The sequence below is a fragment of the Ctenocephalides felis genome, unplaced genomic scaffold (assembly GCF_003426905.1).
Source record: "Ctenocephalides felis isolate EL2017-DRISC unplaced genomic scaffold, ASM342690v1 CF-g0.4_SCAFFOLD_01170, whole genome shotgun sequence".
Classification (NCBI taxonomy): Eukaryota; Metazoa; Arthropoda; class Insecta; order Siphonaptera; family Pulicidae; genus Ctenocephalides; species Ctenocephalides felis.
Genome location: NW_020537324.1, coordinates 83,567,710 through 83,587,848, shown reverse-complemented (window position 1 = coordinate 83,587,848; position 20,139 = coordinate 83,567,710). Strand labels below are relative to the sequence as shown.

The window sequence follows — 20,139 nt, the reverse complement described above, 5'->3', positions numbered from 1 at the left end:
CATGACAAACTCCATAGTCCTTTTCCTTATCGCCAAAAATCCTGGTGAAACTAGCAGCGCCTCTGTAGGCGAAGAGATAAACATAAGTGGCAGCTCTAAGAGATGGCGGTAGGCGCCTTCTGGCCCTAACCGTCTCGTGCATACAAGACACGAACCAATGGTCAGACATCAACTAAAAAAAGGAAAAACAACTAGTATAAGATGATATTTATATTTTACTAGATGACCCGGCAAACGTTGTTTTGCTAAGTAAGGTATATTTTAAACAACTTCTAGAGAATCAAAAATATTAATAATTCAAGTGTATAAGGATGAGTTGTTTGAATGCAATATACAATGAGGTATTATTAAAACAATAAACCCCATTAGTTTGTCTAGATTTTGTCAATACAATCAAACTGGAAATTTTATGCACTTTCAATAGAAAACATGGCATAATCCAATCCAAGTCTTTTTTGGTCTTTCGACTTATTGATTACGTTTCAAGTTTTTCAGATCCTTTTTGGATTCTGGATTTTGTGTATAGTTGTAAATAATACTACTGAACTTATACAAAATTTTCAAATTTCTGCAAGGAGAGATAGAAAATGAATTAAGTATTTCTTCTTTGACCTGTTTTTTGAAAAGTTTCAAGCAACATTCGATGAATTAAAGTAAATTGAATAAAAATTACATATGTAGATCAGGGCGAGGCATAAAGGTCCAATTTGACCTTGAGCAAATATAAACTATATCGTGAAAACCATAACAATTATATCTCAACAAATAACACATTTCAAACGAACAATTATCTGACTGCGTTCAGTAAAACTGCCAACTACTTCATTATTGTAGAAAGGTGCTTTTTTGCTGTCTTTCAAAAATTTGTTATCTAGACCTTTTTACCCTATAGGCGGAGTAACTTGGTACGGCCAGGTGACAAACAGGTTTAATGTCTTATTTTAATTTTAAAAGTATTTTTTAAAACAATTACATTTTTAACCAATACTAAAAAACTACTAACGGAAGAAAATACTTTTATTATGGATTTTCAAAGATTACCATTTATCTCCCGATAGCAAAGTCATAAGAATCAAGCTTATAGCTGGTCATACATCTTGTTCCCTCTACTTACAAATATTGTTGTTAAACAATGCTTAACTTTACTGATTTTTGACACATCGGTGGTGAACCTTTTTAACCCCGGACCTTCATATATTACTATGTATTCTTCGATAAATTGTGGGAAATTATTACTGGAAAGATGTTATTCGACCAAATGCCCCTTTGATCGATACCAAATTTAGGTTTTGAATTTAAATAACATAAATAAAAAATGATATAACCTAGAAAATGTTTTATAAATACCAATCAGTATATAATTGTATAATTGTATAAATGAGATCTTTCAGAGCACTGTGTTTGAGAAAAATATGCCAAAAAAGTGCATTTTCATATTAACATTTCAAAAAAGTTGATATTTAGTTTCTAGTAACACTTCAGGCCCGTTTAATAACGTTTTTGTGTACAAATAAAACTACTTACTACAATTTAATCATAATTAAATAATATTCAGGTGAAACATGCTATTAAACGTAATTGAACATCATCTGTCAAAAACGTTTGACATTTGACGTATTAGCCACCGTCCATTGTGTTATTCAAATTACGCTTCTACAAAAAAATTCAAATTAAAAATGTAAAGTTTCTACGCGATTTTGAAATAATATCTCACCTTTCCGACAACCTACTGATTGGCACGAATTTTTCAAGACTGAGACTGGCCAAATCGGTTTAGCCGTTTTCGAGTCTTAGCGGATCATTTGATCGAGAGCTCCATTTTTATATATAAGATTTAATCTAATTTATATTTATATTTAATCTGATCACTTACATCTGTGACGTTTCTCCTGGTGTCTTCACACACGGATGCACCATTTGGTAAATAAGCGTCACGTATAGCACGTGACAGACGTTTCGAATGTGACCCATCATCATTTAGATGTTGCGCTTCATATTGCAGCAGGATTGGTGCGATATCGTTCCATTTTTCGTCCAATTCTTTTGCCAAATGAGGATAAATTCCGAACAAGGCTGGTGAATAAACAATCATGCATCAGCAATTAGGATATTAATGTAATTTTAATGTTTGTTTTAAATTACATGCTGTTTTTAGGGCTCCTTCGTCCTTGGTGACGCCTGTCATTAGGGGAATTTGTGCTCCCCAGTATGTTTTGCCGTGGTTTAGCATAATTTTCCTGGGGTGTTCCGTTATAAATGCATCGGGGTGCTCCGGTTCGACAACTGGTGGAAATGCTATCATGGGATCTGTGTCCCATTGCTGAAATAGAATAGAACTTGTTAATGAATTGTTTTTTTTATTGAACATCGATCAGAAGTTAAGAGGCACACCTAGTGTGAAATTTTCATAAAATTAAATTTTAATTTTTTCCATATTTCGATAGGTTATACCGTTAAAAATAACATACCAAAATTTTATATCGATATTTTAAATATATAGAGATCATTTTATCTTTAAACGCGTTTTTCTCGAAACAGCATTTTCCGAATTTGCTGCAGCGATTACTCAAAAACCAATGATCCGATCATTATCAAATTTTTTTACATGTTCTATATATAGTTCTCCGTAAAATAAACTATCGATTTTTTGATCGGATCAAAAATCGAATTTTGGCAGTCCAACAACGACCAGAATTTTGGGTAAAATTCGACTTCTTTTAAAAAAAAAACGCCGTCATTTTGTCAATTTTTGATTTTTTTTCTTTAATTTAGTTAATTTTACAGACAATATTATCTAGTTTGATAAGATTTTTTTTTTCGATTTCATCCACGTAGAAGGCCGGAATCACTGCACCAGTGAAGGGCCTTTTTTGTCGTGCCGTGGGAGATCGACGATAACTTAAAAAATATTTAATTTTTTTCTTAAAAAATTTTACTGTGTATTCTTAAAACATGTAAAAATATATTCCTAAAATTTTGAAATGATTGATAAAGTAGTTTTTTTAATATAAATTCCCAAAAATCACCTTTTTTTAGGCGGTTACACTAGTTGTGCCCCTTAATACAATAATGTCGGATCAGGGCTAATTTCACCAGGAAACATCAAGTAAAAACCTATGTAATTTTCTTTAGGCTACTCGAACTTGGGATCTGTGATTCTTATCCCATTGCTCTAACCACTCACCTACGGGCAAACCTTTTTTTATTTATTAGAATACTCCTAGTATAGAAATTTTAAAAAAATGGAATTTGTTTTGTTTCATATTTTCAAAGTTTAACTATCTAAAAATATGGGTACGAGAAGGTTTTTGAAAATTTGAATTATTTTCGGAGATATAGGCATTTTACTGACTCGCTCTCCAAACTGGTTTGGCAGAGTCTAACCGGACAAAAGGCATTAGGAAGTCATTAGACCAATTTAAGACGGTTTATCGTCAGAGGAATTATTAATTCGATGTATAGGTTCAGAAATTCAGAGCAATGATGAATCTCTAAACTCGTTGATTTTGGATTTTTGCGCCGAAACATATTCATTCCCGATTTCGGGTATTAGAAAAGCAACACTTATTACTGTATGCATATTCAGTGAAGGTTTCTTTCCGACTTTAAAAATGATGTCCCTTATGGTAATGCAAAGGTCAAAAAAGGCTAAATAGTTTTAAATAGGTCCGATGTATGAAGCAGGAATAGCAGATTAAATAAAAAAGTATAACATATCATTTTATGACTGTGACAGCAAAAAACTTCAACTAAAACTATAAATGCTTTTTTCTCAGAACAGACTTTTTCAGTACTGTTGACACGATTTCTAGAGTTCTACTCGACCGATTCACTTGAAATGTTCAGAAAGTCTTGTTTATAGACCTAACTGTAGCCCGAACTAGAATCATCCCCAAATTCTAATCTTTACTATATTTAAAAAAAATCGAGAAACTGAAAAAAAAACAGTAAAAAAAACACTTTTTTTCAAACAGCCGCCAATTTGTAAAAAAAAATTTACTCATCGCTTGTTCGAGCGATTGCGACATCAGTGTAATTAATAATTTTTTATTTTTTGCATTTCCGATGGCTAGGATGGCTTAAATCATGTCAAGACAGAGGTGCCAATTTTTTGAGACCCTCCACTTCATCAGCTGCCAGTTTCTTCAATTTTCAATTATTTTTTAAAATTTTTGTATTGTATTTTAATAATATTAATAAACAAGTGGTAAAAAAATGGATAGTAAAAACATTCATTGCTTTCTTTTACGACTCTTTAAAAATGACCTAAAATTCATCGTTCTACACTAGAATACTTCCTTAATATGAATATTTTTCGAATCGACTTACAAAGAATTCGTAGAACACGCTGGTAACTATCTCGGCGGGAAGTTGCCTTAGACATCTCAGCGCTCTCGACCAATCGTAGTCGTCGTGCCAACAGCCTAATTTTTGGGCCAAGATCCTGGCTCTGGTTTCAGGTTCACCAGGAACTGGAGGAGCTGCCCATGGGCATAAAGAGGTACCGGATTGGGCGATCGCTTTGTGAAACAAACCTAGGGAACAGATACTTATTTATTGATTTTCGATCCAGGATCATTTTCGTTACCTTTTGATTTTTCCGACAGCATGTGATAGTCGACACTTGCACCGCCTGCACTTTCACCAAACAAAGTGATGGATGAGGGATCTCCTGAAAACTTGGCGATGTTGTCCTTGATCCATTTTAAAGCCAAATTCTAAAGAGCAAGAATTCTCAACACAGTGCAAATAAATATTTATGTCAATTTGCTATAATGCTATTACCTGGTCCTTGAGTCCATTATTTCCTGGACAATTCAAATCGCCGGTGCTCAAAAAGCCTAAAGGACCTGCGGAGAAAATAATATTGATGTGATAGAACTTTGTAAGGATAAAAATCTTTACCTAATCGAAGTTTCGAGAAAAATCTTTACCTAATCTGTAGTTGACTCCCACCAGGACGACGTCCCGGTCTAACAAATGTTCTGGTCCATAGAAGGAACTTATACCAGAACCACACATGAAACCGCCTCCGTGCAAAAATACCATTACCGGTAATAGATTCTAAATAATAAAAAAATAATTCCACAAATACAGATGAAACAGAGAAAACAGTCATTTTGGAAAAGAGTTTAGAACCAACACAATATCTGTAAAATATTATAGGCCTGTGGAAATATTATTGAACCACTGGAAAGTAAATTAGGCATAATTATAGTTAGTGCAGTAAACGGAGCGTTTTGGGCCAGAATTTTTTTACTGTGCTCCGAATTGCATGAAATTTTGGAATTAGGTTCATCTTACCCTCAAGTTCAAAAGTAAAAACAATTCGGACGACACCCTTTCTCAATTGTGTAATTACATTTTTTCAAAATAACGTCAGAATTCGATAGAAGAACTAACTATAAGAAAAAAAGGTCTTTTATAGTTTTTCAAAAAAAACTAATACATTTCAAGTTACTGGCCACTAAAAATTCATATATTTTTGGAGTTTTTCTTCGTTTTTTTTGCAAATATCTCTTAAAATATACATTTTAACGAAAATCATGTAATGAATAAAATAATGTCAATAAAAATCATAATAAATCAGTGTTTCATAAAGTGTTCTAGGAATAATATTTAGCAAGATTTGAAAGAGCAAAGTCGTTTTCTTATTTTTTAAGTTTTTTTTCAATTTAGAAGTTTTTTGAAGGGTTTTCGGGTTTTCACGGGGTTGAAAATGATTATATTGCAAGGTAAATGTATTAAAAAATATTTTTTAATCATATCCTTTAATATTAAAAATGTTTTCGAGCGATAAAACGGCTCAATGTCCACTAGAATGTTATTAAAGGGTCGCAACTCCCAAGGCGGTGGTGGCGGAACCCGAATTGTTTTCACCTCTGAACTTGAGGTCAAGATGAACCTAATTCCAATATTTTATGCAAATTGGAGCACAGTAAAAAAATTCAGAAGTTATACCCTTTTTTCCTCTCCGTTTACTGCACTAAGTATGTGTCACTTCATTATTAGGAAAAAGCTAGTAATAATAATTATATTAAATTGATTATGATTTTTAAATGTGTCAAATATGTTTAACACAAAAATCATAATCAATTTAATTTAATTATTAAAATGAGCGAAATTAGTAACTCAAAAAGTGGATGTGCCAAAAACTGTGAAAAATTTTGCCTAGAATTCGTTTTCTAGCACTGGATACGTACATAACGCTTAATTAATTGTTTGATTATAATTATATTCATAATTAACAATATGATAATTATAATTATTCTTTCTCATTATGGAAACAATTTATCAATATTTATCACTTTGTTGTGATAAATCCTAACAGTCATTTATATATATATATATATATATATATATAATAAAATTGTTTCTTGGGCATCCATCCAGTAACTAAAAAACAGTTTTAATGAAAAATGTTTTTATTTATAGAAATATTATATTTTAAAATTATAATTGAGTTGAAAATGCAACTCATGGAGATTTGTTGTCAGAGAGAAAATTGCAATGTGTCATTAAAGAAAATTGATAAATTATATATGATTACTTTTTGCGTTTATTGATGGTTTTGTGGTTGACTTTGTTATATAACTTCAATTTATAGATTTTTTGACGTTGACACATATTTAATTAAAAAAAAGGTTAGAAAAAGGCAGGTCCAGCCATTTCGAAGATACAGAGGTAAATGTACAAAAAATGGCAGTTTTTGAGAGAATTAAGCATTCGATTTAAATGATTCAAAAAACTTTTTGATTTAAAAAAATAATTGTTCCTGGAAAAACATGTTTTGTTTTGAATTTTGTTTGTTTGTATATTGAAAATAATTCAGATTTTAATTTGAATTCTGGCTAAAGTTCTAAAGCTCACTTATATACTCTAAATAAATTAACTTTGTAATTCAGTTTATATGTATAATTCTTATAAAAAATATTAGACAATGTTGCAGTATTTATTATTAATGATGAAATTTTGCTTTTTCTTATCAAAGTTTAATTTTTTTTAAATTATTATTAGTCTAAGTTTAGTAAATTTCTTTCAATATGTTGTATTACGAAATAGAAATAATTTATTTTTAGAATTTAGAACTATTAACACACGTAAATTAGAATTTTTTCTACCAACTAAATACGATACCTTAAGCAATTTTTTGAACTTTATTAGATTTTTCTTCTTGTTGTGTATATTTCTTTAATAAAATGAAGTCCATTAATCTTGAGGGGAGGGGGGTTTGACAAAAAATCACGAAATATTACGTGGGGGAGGGAGGGGTATAAAAAGATATCACTTTTATTTATTTTTACCTGATTTTTTTTTTAAATCCAAACATTTTCAAAAAAAAAAAATTAAAAAAATACAATTTGTTCTCGTAACTAAAAATACACGTGATGTTTGGCGGGGGGAGGGGGTGGTGATAATTTTGAATATCACCACGTACCACAAAAATGGTTTAAAAAATCGTTGAAAAATCGATCACGTGATTAATGGACGCCCCTAATAAATTATGCTCCATATTAACATATTATTTGAAAACCCCTCAAAAAGTGGGAACAAAATTTTGGGTACGCCAGGGTAATTATTCTATAGAGCGAAAAATGTATCTTCATCTATTTTATTATTAATCTACTAATTAATTATTACTTTACCTCGTTTTCATCCTCATCTTTTAGTTTCGGGGTGTGTATACTCAGATAGAGGCAGTCCTCTTGTCCGCTCACTTTTTCTTCCCTTATATAAGGGTTCCTTTGGGTACAAATTGGGGCGTCTTTGGTACAATCCAAAAACACCTCCGGATTGTCCGGGGACGATTTTAAGGGCACCGGGGCCTAGGAACAAATTTTTTTAATGAAATTAATAAAAATTGCAAAAAAATCTGCATTAAAGATTTTTAACAAAAATTAATCTGGATTGGTATACTTCGAAACAATTTAATTTTTTTTTTCAAAGTAAATTAAATTTTTTGGCGAAATGACATTGACATATTATTTGATACATTCTGGGATAAAATTGCTGTCTTGTTTTACTGTCTTTCTAATTTAAATTATAATTTTTTGAGTTGGTGTGAAAACAAATGTTCTTTTAAACGTTATAATTACGTAACGCTGTTACATTGATAAGACATTAAATGTTATGTTTATAAAGATACTTTTAATTTTCGATAGTCATTTATGAAATAAAATAAAATTTCGGAAGTTTTTATTAATTATTACTTAACTCTATAAAATTATATTTTTACATTCCCGCGTTCATTTTCAAAATTTAGTTCTGCAAAGTTATCTTTATTTTATATCTTTTATCTTTAGCGAATTAATTAAATATATATATATATATATATATATATATATATATATTATTACCTTGAACCTCAATTCGCCCAAAGGAGGCACCGCATAAGGGACCTTCAAAAAGGAGTAAATTTCGCGCCCTTTCAGAGTTTTCAAAACTGTTCCTTTGAGTACGAAATTGCTTTGCAAACGAACTATTTGAGAATCACTCGTTTCCAAATTGCACAAAAATATTAAAAATATTAATTTAAATAGACTGTTTAACTTAACACTTTTCGACATTTTTAAAACTAAAAAAAAAACCTACATAAAATAAAAAAAATATCTCGAATTATTTTAACAAACATAGGTTTCAATTGTAATTCTAAGAAATTTATTTTTTATTGGTATTTGTAAATAAAGCAAATTGTAAATTAAATTTAAATATTTAAAATGATTAAATAACTAATACGTACACATTGTTTTAACAAATATTTAATTGTTTTAATTACATTTAATGTATTTTTTAATAAAATAATATATTAACAATGACATTTCAACAATTATAAATAATTATTTTAACTATTGTTCATATTAAATACATAAACTCTATTTTTCACTAAATTTAGGGTTTATATAAATTTTATTGACCCAAAAGCAATTTTAACTTTTTTATATATAAATTGTAATTTTAATAATAATTATTCACAACTATTTTTTATTTTTTATATAAAATGCATGAATATTTGTTTTACACCAAATTTAAAGTTTATATAAATTTTATTTACTTTAAGCATTTACTAAAGCAATTTTATCTTTTTTTGTATTATTTTTACTTTTAATAATAGTTAATAAAAATTAATTTAAAAATTATTCATATACACAGCTTTACACCAATTTTAAGGATTATATGAATTTTATTTACTTAAAAACTATTTTAATTTTTTTATACATTCATTATAATTAATATTAACATAATTTTTACAAAACACTTTAATTTTTTTTTAAATTAAATATTAATTAATTTTGTATTGAATGCATTAACTTTGTTTTACATCAAATTACATTTTTATTGATATATAAATTATTGACTTAAAAACCGTTTTAACTTTTTGATACACAATATTTTTGAAAATATGATTTAACTCAATAGTTTATTTAATTATAATATTTTTAATTTATTTAATTATAATATTTTTATAAATTTAATAGTCAGCGTCTGCTAGTATACCTAAATAAACTGAAATGGTGATTAATTTTATTTTTATTGATTTTTAACAACACTTGGACCGGTTTTTGATGAAATTTATATATTTATATGCATATATGTATATATATATATATATATATATATATATATATTATATATACAAATTATATGCACCTGTATAAAAACGTCTCAAGTCTTAGACAGTCGATGCGCGAATGAAATCAATTGAATTAAACATATATGAATATATTTGTATATATATATATATATATATATATATATATATTATATATACAAATTATATGCACCTGTATAAAAACGTCTCAAGTCTTAGACAGTCGATGCGCGAATGAAATCAATTGAATTAAACATATATGAATATATTTGTATATATATATATATATATATATATATATATATATATATATTATATATACAAATTATATGCACCTGTATAAAAACGTCTCAAGTCTTAGACAGTCGATGCGCGAATGAAATCAATTGAATTAAACATATATGAATATATTTGTATATATATATATATATATATATATATATATACAAATATATAAATGTATATATGTTTAAATAAGATGTGCCATTTTACTTCAAACAATAAATAAATTAATCACAAATGCCACTCAATGATAACCCATCAATAAACACTTCAATACCATTTTATTTAATAATCACAATAAAATTTTTGTTGTTTTATATTTTATACATTTACACTTAAGTATAAACAATTTTTAAAAAATATAAAATAATTAAATAAACTCTTATTAACTATTTATTTATAATAATCTCTGTATAGAGTTTCTCGCGGTGAAAGTTTTCTGCAATTTCTAGGTTACCGACGGTCACTGTATTAAATATTCAATTTTTAACTTACTATTAATTTAACTTTTAACTAACTAATTATTTTAACTAGTGGTGTATTTAAATATTTATTTATTTATTTATTTTGTTTTTTTTTTCGAAAAAAAGTAATTAGAATAAGTTGATATTTAAGTTGTGATTTGTATGCAAGTTGACCCGTGAGGTCAACGATACTTGCATATGTAAATGTAAAAGTTTAAAGATTGAATTCGTTTAAATTAAAATATAAAAGACATTATTTGGATTCGTGAATAAGTCAATAGAACACACTTACACACACATATCTTGGTTCTTCTTCCTAAGTAAATACTTATTTTATGAAATATATCAAATGTTTATTGTATTTTTTTTCATTTATGACCAAAATAAGCAAATACGATGTTATTCTCAAAATTTTGATTCACTTGTCGCTAAGTTGAAAAATTCTAAAAAACGAATGAAATTTTACCCATGTTATTTCCATAGAAAATTTGATTTTAGTGCGGATTATGTTAAAGTTAATATTAAGAGCTAAAACTTTCAGAGAATTTTTTTTATCAATTTGGAAGAATTGGAGCCTCTGGGAGCAAGAAAATTCGAAAATATCCATTTTAAGGACCAGCCTGATATTTTTTTTCTGGAATAACCCTTCGTTTTTATTCCAAAATTTGAATCTGAAAATCTATCTTTTGGTGATTCTCTATTAATATAGATTCACATAGAATTATAATTGATAATACATATAAAATAGGGAAAATATACAAACAATTAATAAATGTATTTATAAAATAGCATTTATATTATATTATATATTATTTATATTATATATTTAAAAAAACTTAAAACTAAACCCAAATATAACTAGGTGAAAATGGCATTTAGCCTTAAGGCAAGTTGCATGAACTTCCCGAAACGTGTAAGAATTGACTTAATCAACCGAAATTGAAATTTATATATTTAGATAAAATTAGGCAATTGTTTATTTCAAAAATAAAGTTATCGCTTTCAATTAAATCTATACATTGCGATTTCAAATAGAATTTTCTCAAACACATTTAAATTATCTATTATTAGTGCTTGTATGTCCTAAAATTGTAGCTTATTATTTTAAATTTTAATGAATTGATAATGTTTTGACTCATCACATTACAAAAGCACACAAATGACTTTAATATTTTCTCAAACTTTGATGAATTTTTAACATAAAACGACTTGTCGTAGGGCCGTAATATTTAGTATTTTTATAAGACCATTATATCTATTGCCCAAAAAGGTTCATAAAAATCTTGATAATTTTTTTTTATTACAAAACACTTTATTACAAGAAAACGGCCCGGCGATCTTACCAAAAACTAATCAGTATCTTTCGAACGGCTTTTGAATTTGCAAAAAAAAATTGGACGACTTTGATTCGACAGATTTGCGGGCTAAAACGTGGATGAGAAATTTTCACTTTTCTTGTTATTAACTAAAACTTTATATCTAATCTAAATTTTTTCGATAAAATGAGTTTTGATTAAATTATAAATGAATAAAATTTGCTTGAAATATTTACCACATGTTTGTTTATACATTTCTCGTCTGAATAATTATTTAGGTCTTTGCTAACATCAAATCAAGTGTAACGTCGTATCGAATTACTTATTCATTTAAATCTACTTTCGCTTTTAAATCTAACAACATTCTCAGTAATAAAGCAACAAGTGTGCCTTTTTGCACATGACACATAAAAAAGTAAAGCCAAAAAACTATTTTTTATTTTTTCGATTTTATTTAAATTTATTAGGTATATTCAATCATTGTTTATTAACTTCCCGTAGGGCAAGTTATAGTAAATCGCAAAAATATCGAAAATGAAAATTTTTATATATCTTTACGGTTTCAGAGGTTTCTGAATATTTTGGCATACCTTAGAAAAAATGGATGTATGTGTGTGCGGATACAAATTTTTGTCGACAATTTCGGAAACACGGATGAAGCGATTTGAATAATTTAAAAAACATTCGATTCGTATTGATAAGGAGACGTGCTGATTAGTTTTTGACGAACGCAGGTCTAGCCATTTCGAAGATACGGGGCAAAAAGTGCCAAAAATGGTAATTGATTTTCTGAGAGAACGGAGCGTCCGGTTTGTATTATAATTCAAAAAGCATTTTATTTGCAATGACGAAATGAAGAACAGATAAATTAATAAGAATAAGTTTTGCTTACATTTCTATAGATTCCGTGCCAATGTTTATCAATTAGACTGCGACGCGGCGCTTACGCGCTTCGATATTTCTTTTCTACGCAGTTAACGTATCGCGATTGCTTAAAAAAAACGTACAAAATTTTCAAAATATTTCGAAATACAAAAAAAAATCTTTTTTTTTTCAAAAAAAGTCAATTTTTTCAAAAATTTTGAAATTTTCAAAGTTCTAAATAAAATTTGAATCTTTTTTATAAAAATGTTAATGTTTGGTACGGGAAGTTTACAAATTTAAGAAATTCGCTGTTAAATAAGGTAAAACATTATAAAAGATTATAAAAATAGTATGAGCAGAACGAAATTTAGTAAAATCTTCAATTGGAACATGAATGAATAACTAGCATAATTTTTGTTTATTACTATTTAATTAAAACTAATTTGCTATTTAATGAAAATTCATTAAGATAGTTAAGTATTTATATGATATATAGCATATATCAATTGATATATGCGTTTATTTTAAAAATGAATTTAGAAAAGTATTTTGTTTTTATCTATGCTTATTATATCTTCTATAAATTATGTTCAAAAATCGCACTGAAAAGGAGTCGAATCAGGACTCGAAAAGTCTGCTAAATTAATTACATTAATTTGTGTATGTTTATATGTAGCCCAAATTTTCTAAATTGTAATAGATATTATATTATTGAAATAGTCAAATGAAATGTATATATAAAATATGAAAACTGTTTTCATAATCTCTCATACCAGGCACCTCTGTCTGACTGAGATATGAAAATAATAATATAAGTTAACCTTTGCCCATCGCATTTACAATTAAAAATTATTAAGGAATTAAAATCATAATTAAAACACAAAATATATTTAAATTAAACATAGAATCATAAAAAAACAGCAAATGATTTTACAAAGCATCTTTAATAAATTAAATACATAAAATATTGCACAATATATTACTAGATTTAAATAAATAAACTACTTATATTATATATTATAATTTGCTGTTTTTTTTAACAAAGCATGTAACTTTTTTTCAAATTTAAACATTTCTTATTAATAATGCAACACACATTACTTATATATTGATCAATGTATAATTTTGTATATTGTAGTAACAAAATAAATAATATGCTTAAAATAGTAGTACGTAGAAAAATATTACAATTTAATTTCTTAATCCTAATAATACTGATTGTATCAGTCAATCACTTTTATTAATTTCACTTTATAATTAAATTCGATGCAATTCGAACAATTTTTAGGAGCAACTTATATTTGTCTTAATTTTCAAAACATACTTAAGCATTTTATTATATATATATATATATATATATATATATATATAAATATATATATATGTATGTATATATATATAATAAATATAATAGACTATTTTCTAATATTGCAATAATTAATATATATATATATATATATATATATATATATATATAAATTAGAATAAATACTTTAAATAAATTTACAATTAAAATAACTTAATAAGGATATAATAGGATAGTCTATCTATTCCCCAATCTTTGATTCTACTTCTCGTGAGTTTTCATATGAACCTGAAACCAGATTGAATTTATAAAAAATATACATACATAATTATATTATTATTATTATGATTTACATTTAAAGAGCTGCTTTTAGAATATCTCTTTTCGCATTGTTCACAAGCATATGGTCGTTCACCCGTATGTACACGTACATGACTTGTTAAGTCACACTTTTGTGCAAAGGCTCGAGAACATGTGGGACATTTGTAGGGTCTTTCACCTTTGAAATAAATAAATAAATAAATAAATAAATAAATATATATATATATATATAAATATATATATATATATATATATATATATATCTTATTCAATATTATTTATACTGTTTACCTGTGTGGGTTCTCATATGCAGTTCCAATAAAAAACTTCCGTGCAAATGTTCTACCACATTCAGAACAAGGAAATGGTTTTTCGCCAGTGTGAGATCTTAAATGAACCTGAAAAATGAGCATAGACAATTAATTTTTAGAATTAACATATATATATACTAGCTGACCCGGCAAACGTTGTTTTTGCTAAATAAGGTATATTCTAAACCATTTCTATTCTAGAGAATCAAAAATATTAATACTTAAAGTGCATAAGGATGTGTTGTTTGAATGCTGTATACAATTAGGTATTAGAAAAACAATAAACCCCATTAGTTTGTATATATTTTGTCAATACAATCAAACTGCAAGTTTTATACACTTTCTATAGACAACATCGTATAATCCAATCCGAATCTTTTTTGGTCTTTCCGCTTATTAATTACGTTTTAAGTTTTTCAGATTCTTTTTGGATTCTGGATTTTGTGTATAATTGTAAATAATACTACTGAGCTCTTATAAAATTTTCAAATTTCTGCCAGGAGAGATAGTAAAAGGCTTTTTGAAAAGTTTCAAGTTACATTCGATGAATTAAAGTAAATTTAATAAAAAGTATATATGTAGAGCAGGGCGAGGCACAAAGGTCCAATTTGACTTTGAGCAAATATAAACTATATTGTGATAACCATAACAATTATATCACAACAAATAAGACATATCAAACGAACAATTATCTGACTACGTTCAGTAAACTGACTTCTACTTCATCATTGTAGAAATGTAATTTTTTGATGTCTTCCAAAAATTTGTTATCTAGACCTTTTTATCCTATATGCGGGGTAACTTGTAACGGGCAGGTGACAAAAGGTTTAAAGCCTTATTATAATTTTAAAGGTATTTTACAAAATAATTACATCTTTATCTAATGCTAAAACTACCAACGGAAGAAAATACTCTTATTATGGATTTTCAAAGATTACCGTTTATCTCCCCCATTTCAAAGATTATCGTTTTCAAATCAAGTTTGTAGCTGGCTATACATCTTTTCTCCTCTACTTTCAAATATTGTTGTTAAACAATGCTTAACTTTACTGATTTTTGGCACATCGGTGGTGGACCTTTTTAATCCCGGACCTTCATATATTAATATCTATTCTGCGATAAATTCTGGGAAATTATAATTGGAAAAATGTTATTCGACAAAATGTCCATTTGATCGATACCAAATTTAGGTTCTGAATTTAAATAAGATAAATAAAAAATAATATAACCTAGAAAATGTTTTATAAATACCAATGAGTATATAATTATACAAATGAGATCTTTCAGAGCACCGTGTTTGAAAAAAATATGCCAAAAAGTGCATTTTCATATTAACATATCAAAAAAGTTTATATTTTGAGTCTCTAGTTACACTTGCGGCCCGTTTACTAACGTTTCTGTATATAAATAAAACTACAAACAAAACTATTTACTACAAATTTATCACAAATAAATAATATTCGCGTAAAACATCCTATTAAACGTAATTGAACATCATCTGTCAAAAGCGTTTGACATTTGACGTATTAGCCACCGTCAATTGTTTTATTTAAATTACGCTTCAACAAAAATTTTCAAATTAAAAATGTAAAGTTTCTACGCGGATTTGAAATAATTTCTCACCTTTTGGACTTTCTCTGGATTGGCACGAATTTTTCAAGACTAAGACTGGCCAAATCGATTCAGCCGTTTTCAAGTTTTATTCGGACATTTGAAAGAGAGCTCCATTTTTATATATTAGATATATATATATATATATATATATATATATATATAATATATATATATATATATATATATATATATATTATATATATATATATATATATTATATATATATATATATATATATATATATATATAATATATATATATATATATATATATATATATATACCTTTAAATTGCACTTTTCTAAATAACTTTTAGGACAGTGTGGGCACTTGTAACACCTCTCCCCTTGATGCCTTCTGTAATGCAAATCGAGACCACCTAAAGAAGTAAAATGCTTACCACATTCCGCACATAGATACGGTTTGATTCCTTAAAATAATTAAAACCACAATTAGTAGAAAGAAACTTGTAATACAAATTCACAATGCAATTCACAAGTAAAGGTATGTATTATTTTATTTATTCACCTGTATGTGTTCTGTTATGTCTAATGAGTCTAGATTTACTGGAGAACTCTTTGTGGCAACTTTTACATTTGTATTTAATATTCTCTTCGTCTTTGTTCTCTTTTAATTTGTGTTTAGAAACAGAATCTCGACTTCTTTGATACTCAACTAATTCGAAATAGCAATATTTTCTAGGCCTGCATCTTGGGGGGACAATATCTTTGTTGATATAGAAATATTGACCGAAATATTTTGTGGTGTCTGTTGAGTATATATCGAAGACCTAGAGGAATAAATAAAATTATTATAATAATAAAACTACATAAAAAGTATAGGATTTTTATCTTACGGGGTGGTTGTCGACTTTAACATCAGAAATCTGCACTAAAATCTTTGCATTTACATTGTTAAGAGCCACAATCATATCTCGATTCTCATTTTCTTCTAAACATTGCTCGTTTTTGTTCAATTCTGGAACTACTTGGACTTCTGCCAAGGGCAAATCTTCTTTTAAAGATTCTTCCACAGTCTCATAATTGACAACAATCACATCATTACTGGTAGAAACATCATTTATATTTAACCATACAATATTATCATTAGTATCATTATCGATAACAAAATTATTATTATCATTGTCTTTAACGTTAACATTAACAGTCTCATTATCACAAATATCTAGACTATTATTATTATTATTTATATTCTCTAAATTATCATCTATATTATTACTTTCTATTTCGTACGGTTCATAAACTATGCAGGAGTCTTGACTATCACAGTTAGTAAGATCATTGTTTAAATTGCTAATATCACCTGAGGTTTTGTTAAAACTTTTTAATATTCGGTCAGACATTTTGAACTTCTCGAAAAATACTTTGCATTGAGATAAGAGTAGGTAGCAGGGGATGCAGAGGTTTCTCGGTAGATTGTCATTCTCGTTCACCTGGGGTAAAAGACACATAATAAAAGAGAATTTAATATATGTTTATAATATATGTATATATATGTATATATATATATATATATATATATATACATATTATCATTATCCTAACCTCAATCTTTGCATAAATCCTCAAAAATTCAACAATTGACAACTCTTCGTTAAAGTTCTCATCCACATGATTGAAAATACTATACATATCACTGCTCTGTATTAAACAGGCTCTGCAAATGCTATGAAAGTCGTTCATTTTTTAAATTAATTAATAAATAAATAAATAAACAGTAAAAAACGACTTTGTTCATCAAGGAGCAAATCTCGACTGCATGAAATGTCAAAATTTAGCACCATCTGGCGGAGAAAAACGATACTTGTGATAAAACTTGGATAAAAATTTAATAATAAATGTTAATTTTAATTTTAATATATTATTAAAGTGATTAATTGTTTAAAAATACTTAATTTTAACTTATTTATAATTAGGGACATAAATATAATATATATTTGTATTATTTATATTAAGATTTTTTTATGTTTTTTTTATGTTGCACAAACTGCGAATGCTGATTACAGTTCAACGAAGTTTTCCAGAACTTTTTTTTCGTTTAATCAAAATAATTTTTAATTGCGTTATTTTTACCGTTTTTGTTGGTTTGTGTTAGTTTATCTTAATAATATTTAAGTATTTATTGTTTAATATAGTTGTGTTTGTGTATTTACTTAAAACGACTACAAATGGCTAAAAACTTTGTTCGTTACGCGATGACGTTTGTTAACAAAGTAAGTACCCTCATATAATTACAATATTTTTTTTATGATTATACAAAAAGACACTACAAAATAAAAGTAATTAAATTCTTGTTAAGCCTAATTAAAATATATTCTCAAATCCTAAATGTGCTTGTTTCAAAATATCATTTATTTTTATTATTTGATAATTTATAGTAATTTTTAACCAATATGGCCGCCTTCTTTCTGTTTGACAGTTTTCCGTTTTATATACATCTTTATAAGTTTTTTTATATACACGTTTTTACATTTTTGTTAGCACAAATTGGAAAGTTGCAAGTTTTTGTTTCCAATTTATCTATTTTTCAAATAAGGGGGTGTCCATTAATCACGTGATAGATTTTTTAAGGATTTTTGGACCCCCCTCCCCCTTGGTGGTGATATTCAAAATTTTCCAGCAAACATTAAATTTGGATTTCAAAAAAAATCAAGTAAAAAATAAATGCACATGATATACCCCTGCATCCCTGAATTTTACATGATTAGTGGACGCTCCCTATCGCTTTAAAAAATATGAAGTGTCCAAATACCTATGAATTGTTTATAGTTTAATTATTCTAATTATTGATCCTCATCTTCAGTCTTTTGTTGTTTTTTTTCAGTAAAATTGTAAACAAATTTCGTTTGTAGTTTTAACATATTAGCATTTTTTTAAGAAAAATGTACAAGGAGAAGTCTAGGATTGTAGTCCTTTTCTAGTAAAGTTATTATCTGGTTTCAATACTACATAACATTTAGAAAATGCATGTTTGAAAAATTGCTATAATGTAAATATAAGAAAATCTTCACAATTTTTTTGTTGTGTGGTCATTCTTAGTATTATTTTTCATTTTTATATATTTTGTTCTTTTTCAGCAAAATTATAGTTCACTCAAAAACTGCCATTTTTTGCACCTTTAGCTCTGTATCTTCGAAATGGCGGGGCCTGTCTTTGCCAAAAACTAATCACCTCTTCTCACAATCATTACAAATTGAATGTTTTTTGAATCATTCAAATCCGATACTCCGTTCTCTCAAAAACTCGATTTGTATTTTCTGCACTCTTTGCTTTGTATCTCCGTAAAGGCTGGACCTGCCTTTGCCAAAAACTAATCAGCACATCTCCCTATCGATAGGAATCGAATGTTTTTTGAACCATTCAAATCGGTTGACCCGTGCGCCCGAAAACGTGAACGAAAAATTGTATCCATACATACATACACACACACACACATCCATTTTTTCTGAGGTATGCCAAAATGTTCAGAAACCTTCAAAACGTCGAGAAATGTAAAAATTTTCGATTTCGATTTTGTTGCGATTACTATAACTTGCCCTACGGGAAGTTAAAAATATCATTTATTTAATAAACATTATAAAATTTTATCTGGTTTGTTTTATGTATTTTAACAAAATTTTATGTATTTATAATAATTGAGAAAAATAAATGAACCCATTTTTTTTCTTTTAGGCTATAATAGCCTTCGCTCATAATTAGGAAAATTATTTGTTAATTCATCATTCATTAGTCATAGTAATATTTTTTTGTGGTAACCAATAAACCTCGATTGAGCACGTTTCGACTCTAAATATGTGTCATCAAACTAGTTTGAACTACTAATTAGGAAAGCACATAGGTATTAAAGAAATTAGCAATTAGCGAATACAAAACATAACGAATAAAAGTTAAAAATTAATGATAATACTGTAATTATTATTGTAATAATATTTTAGTGTTTTGTATGCAGAATGATAAATCTAATCTAATGCCAACACTTATGAAAAGAGTTCATTTTCAATATTTATTGTTTTTTTTTATTTTTGCCGAATTGGCTGCTAACATTTAATATAT

General features: G+C 27.3%; 2 protein-coding genes across 2 annotated transcripts in view; both read right to left on the bottom strand.

The window, feature by feature from the left end:
• The window catches only part of LOC113367818 (esterase FE4-like), a 9,710-nt gene extending 1,143 nt beyond the window's left edge, over positions 1–8,567 (bottom strand). The window contains exons 1-9 of the mRNA XM_026609397.1: positions 8,358–8,567; positions 7,647–7,826; positions 4,935–5,064; positions 4,786–4,850; positions 4,589–4,718; positions 4,330–4,535; positions 2,143–2,320; positions 1,874–2,073; positions 7–172 (exon numbers count right to left, since the gene is read on the bottom strand). Coding sequence (XP_026465182.1) covers positions 7–172; positions 1,874–2,073; positions 2,143–2,320; positions 4,330–4,535; positions 4,589–4,718; positions 4,786–4,850; positions 4,935–5,064; positions 7,647–7,826; positions 8,358–8,567 — 1,465 coding nt within the window. The remainder of the gene's footprint in view (positions 1–6; positions 173–1,873; positions 2,074–2,142; positions 2,321–4,329; positions 4,536–4,588; positions 4,719–4,785; positions 4,851–4,934; positions 5,065–7,646; positions 7,827–8,357) is intronic.
• A 5,499-nt stretch (positions 8,568–14,066) lies between these two features.
• Positions 14,067–17,769, bottom strand: LOC113367817 (zinc finger protein 420-like). Its single transcript, XM_026609396.1, has 7 exons — positions 17,632–17,769; positions 16,923–17,519; positions 16,595–16,856; positions 16,351–16,496; positions 14,434–14,540; positions 14,175–14,320; positions 14,067–14,109 (listed from the first exon to the last, which is right to left on the bottom strand). The coding sequence occupies exons 1-6, from the start codon at positions 17,767–17,769 to the stop codon at positions 14,317–14,319; spliced, it is 1,254 nt and encodes a 417-aa protein (XP_026465181.1). The 3' UTR covers positions 14,067–14,109; positions 14,175–14,316.
• Between the last annotated feature and the right edge of the window lie 2,370 nt (positions 17,770–20,139).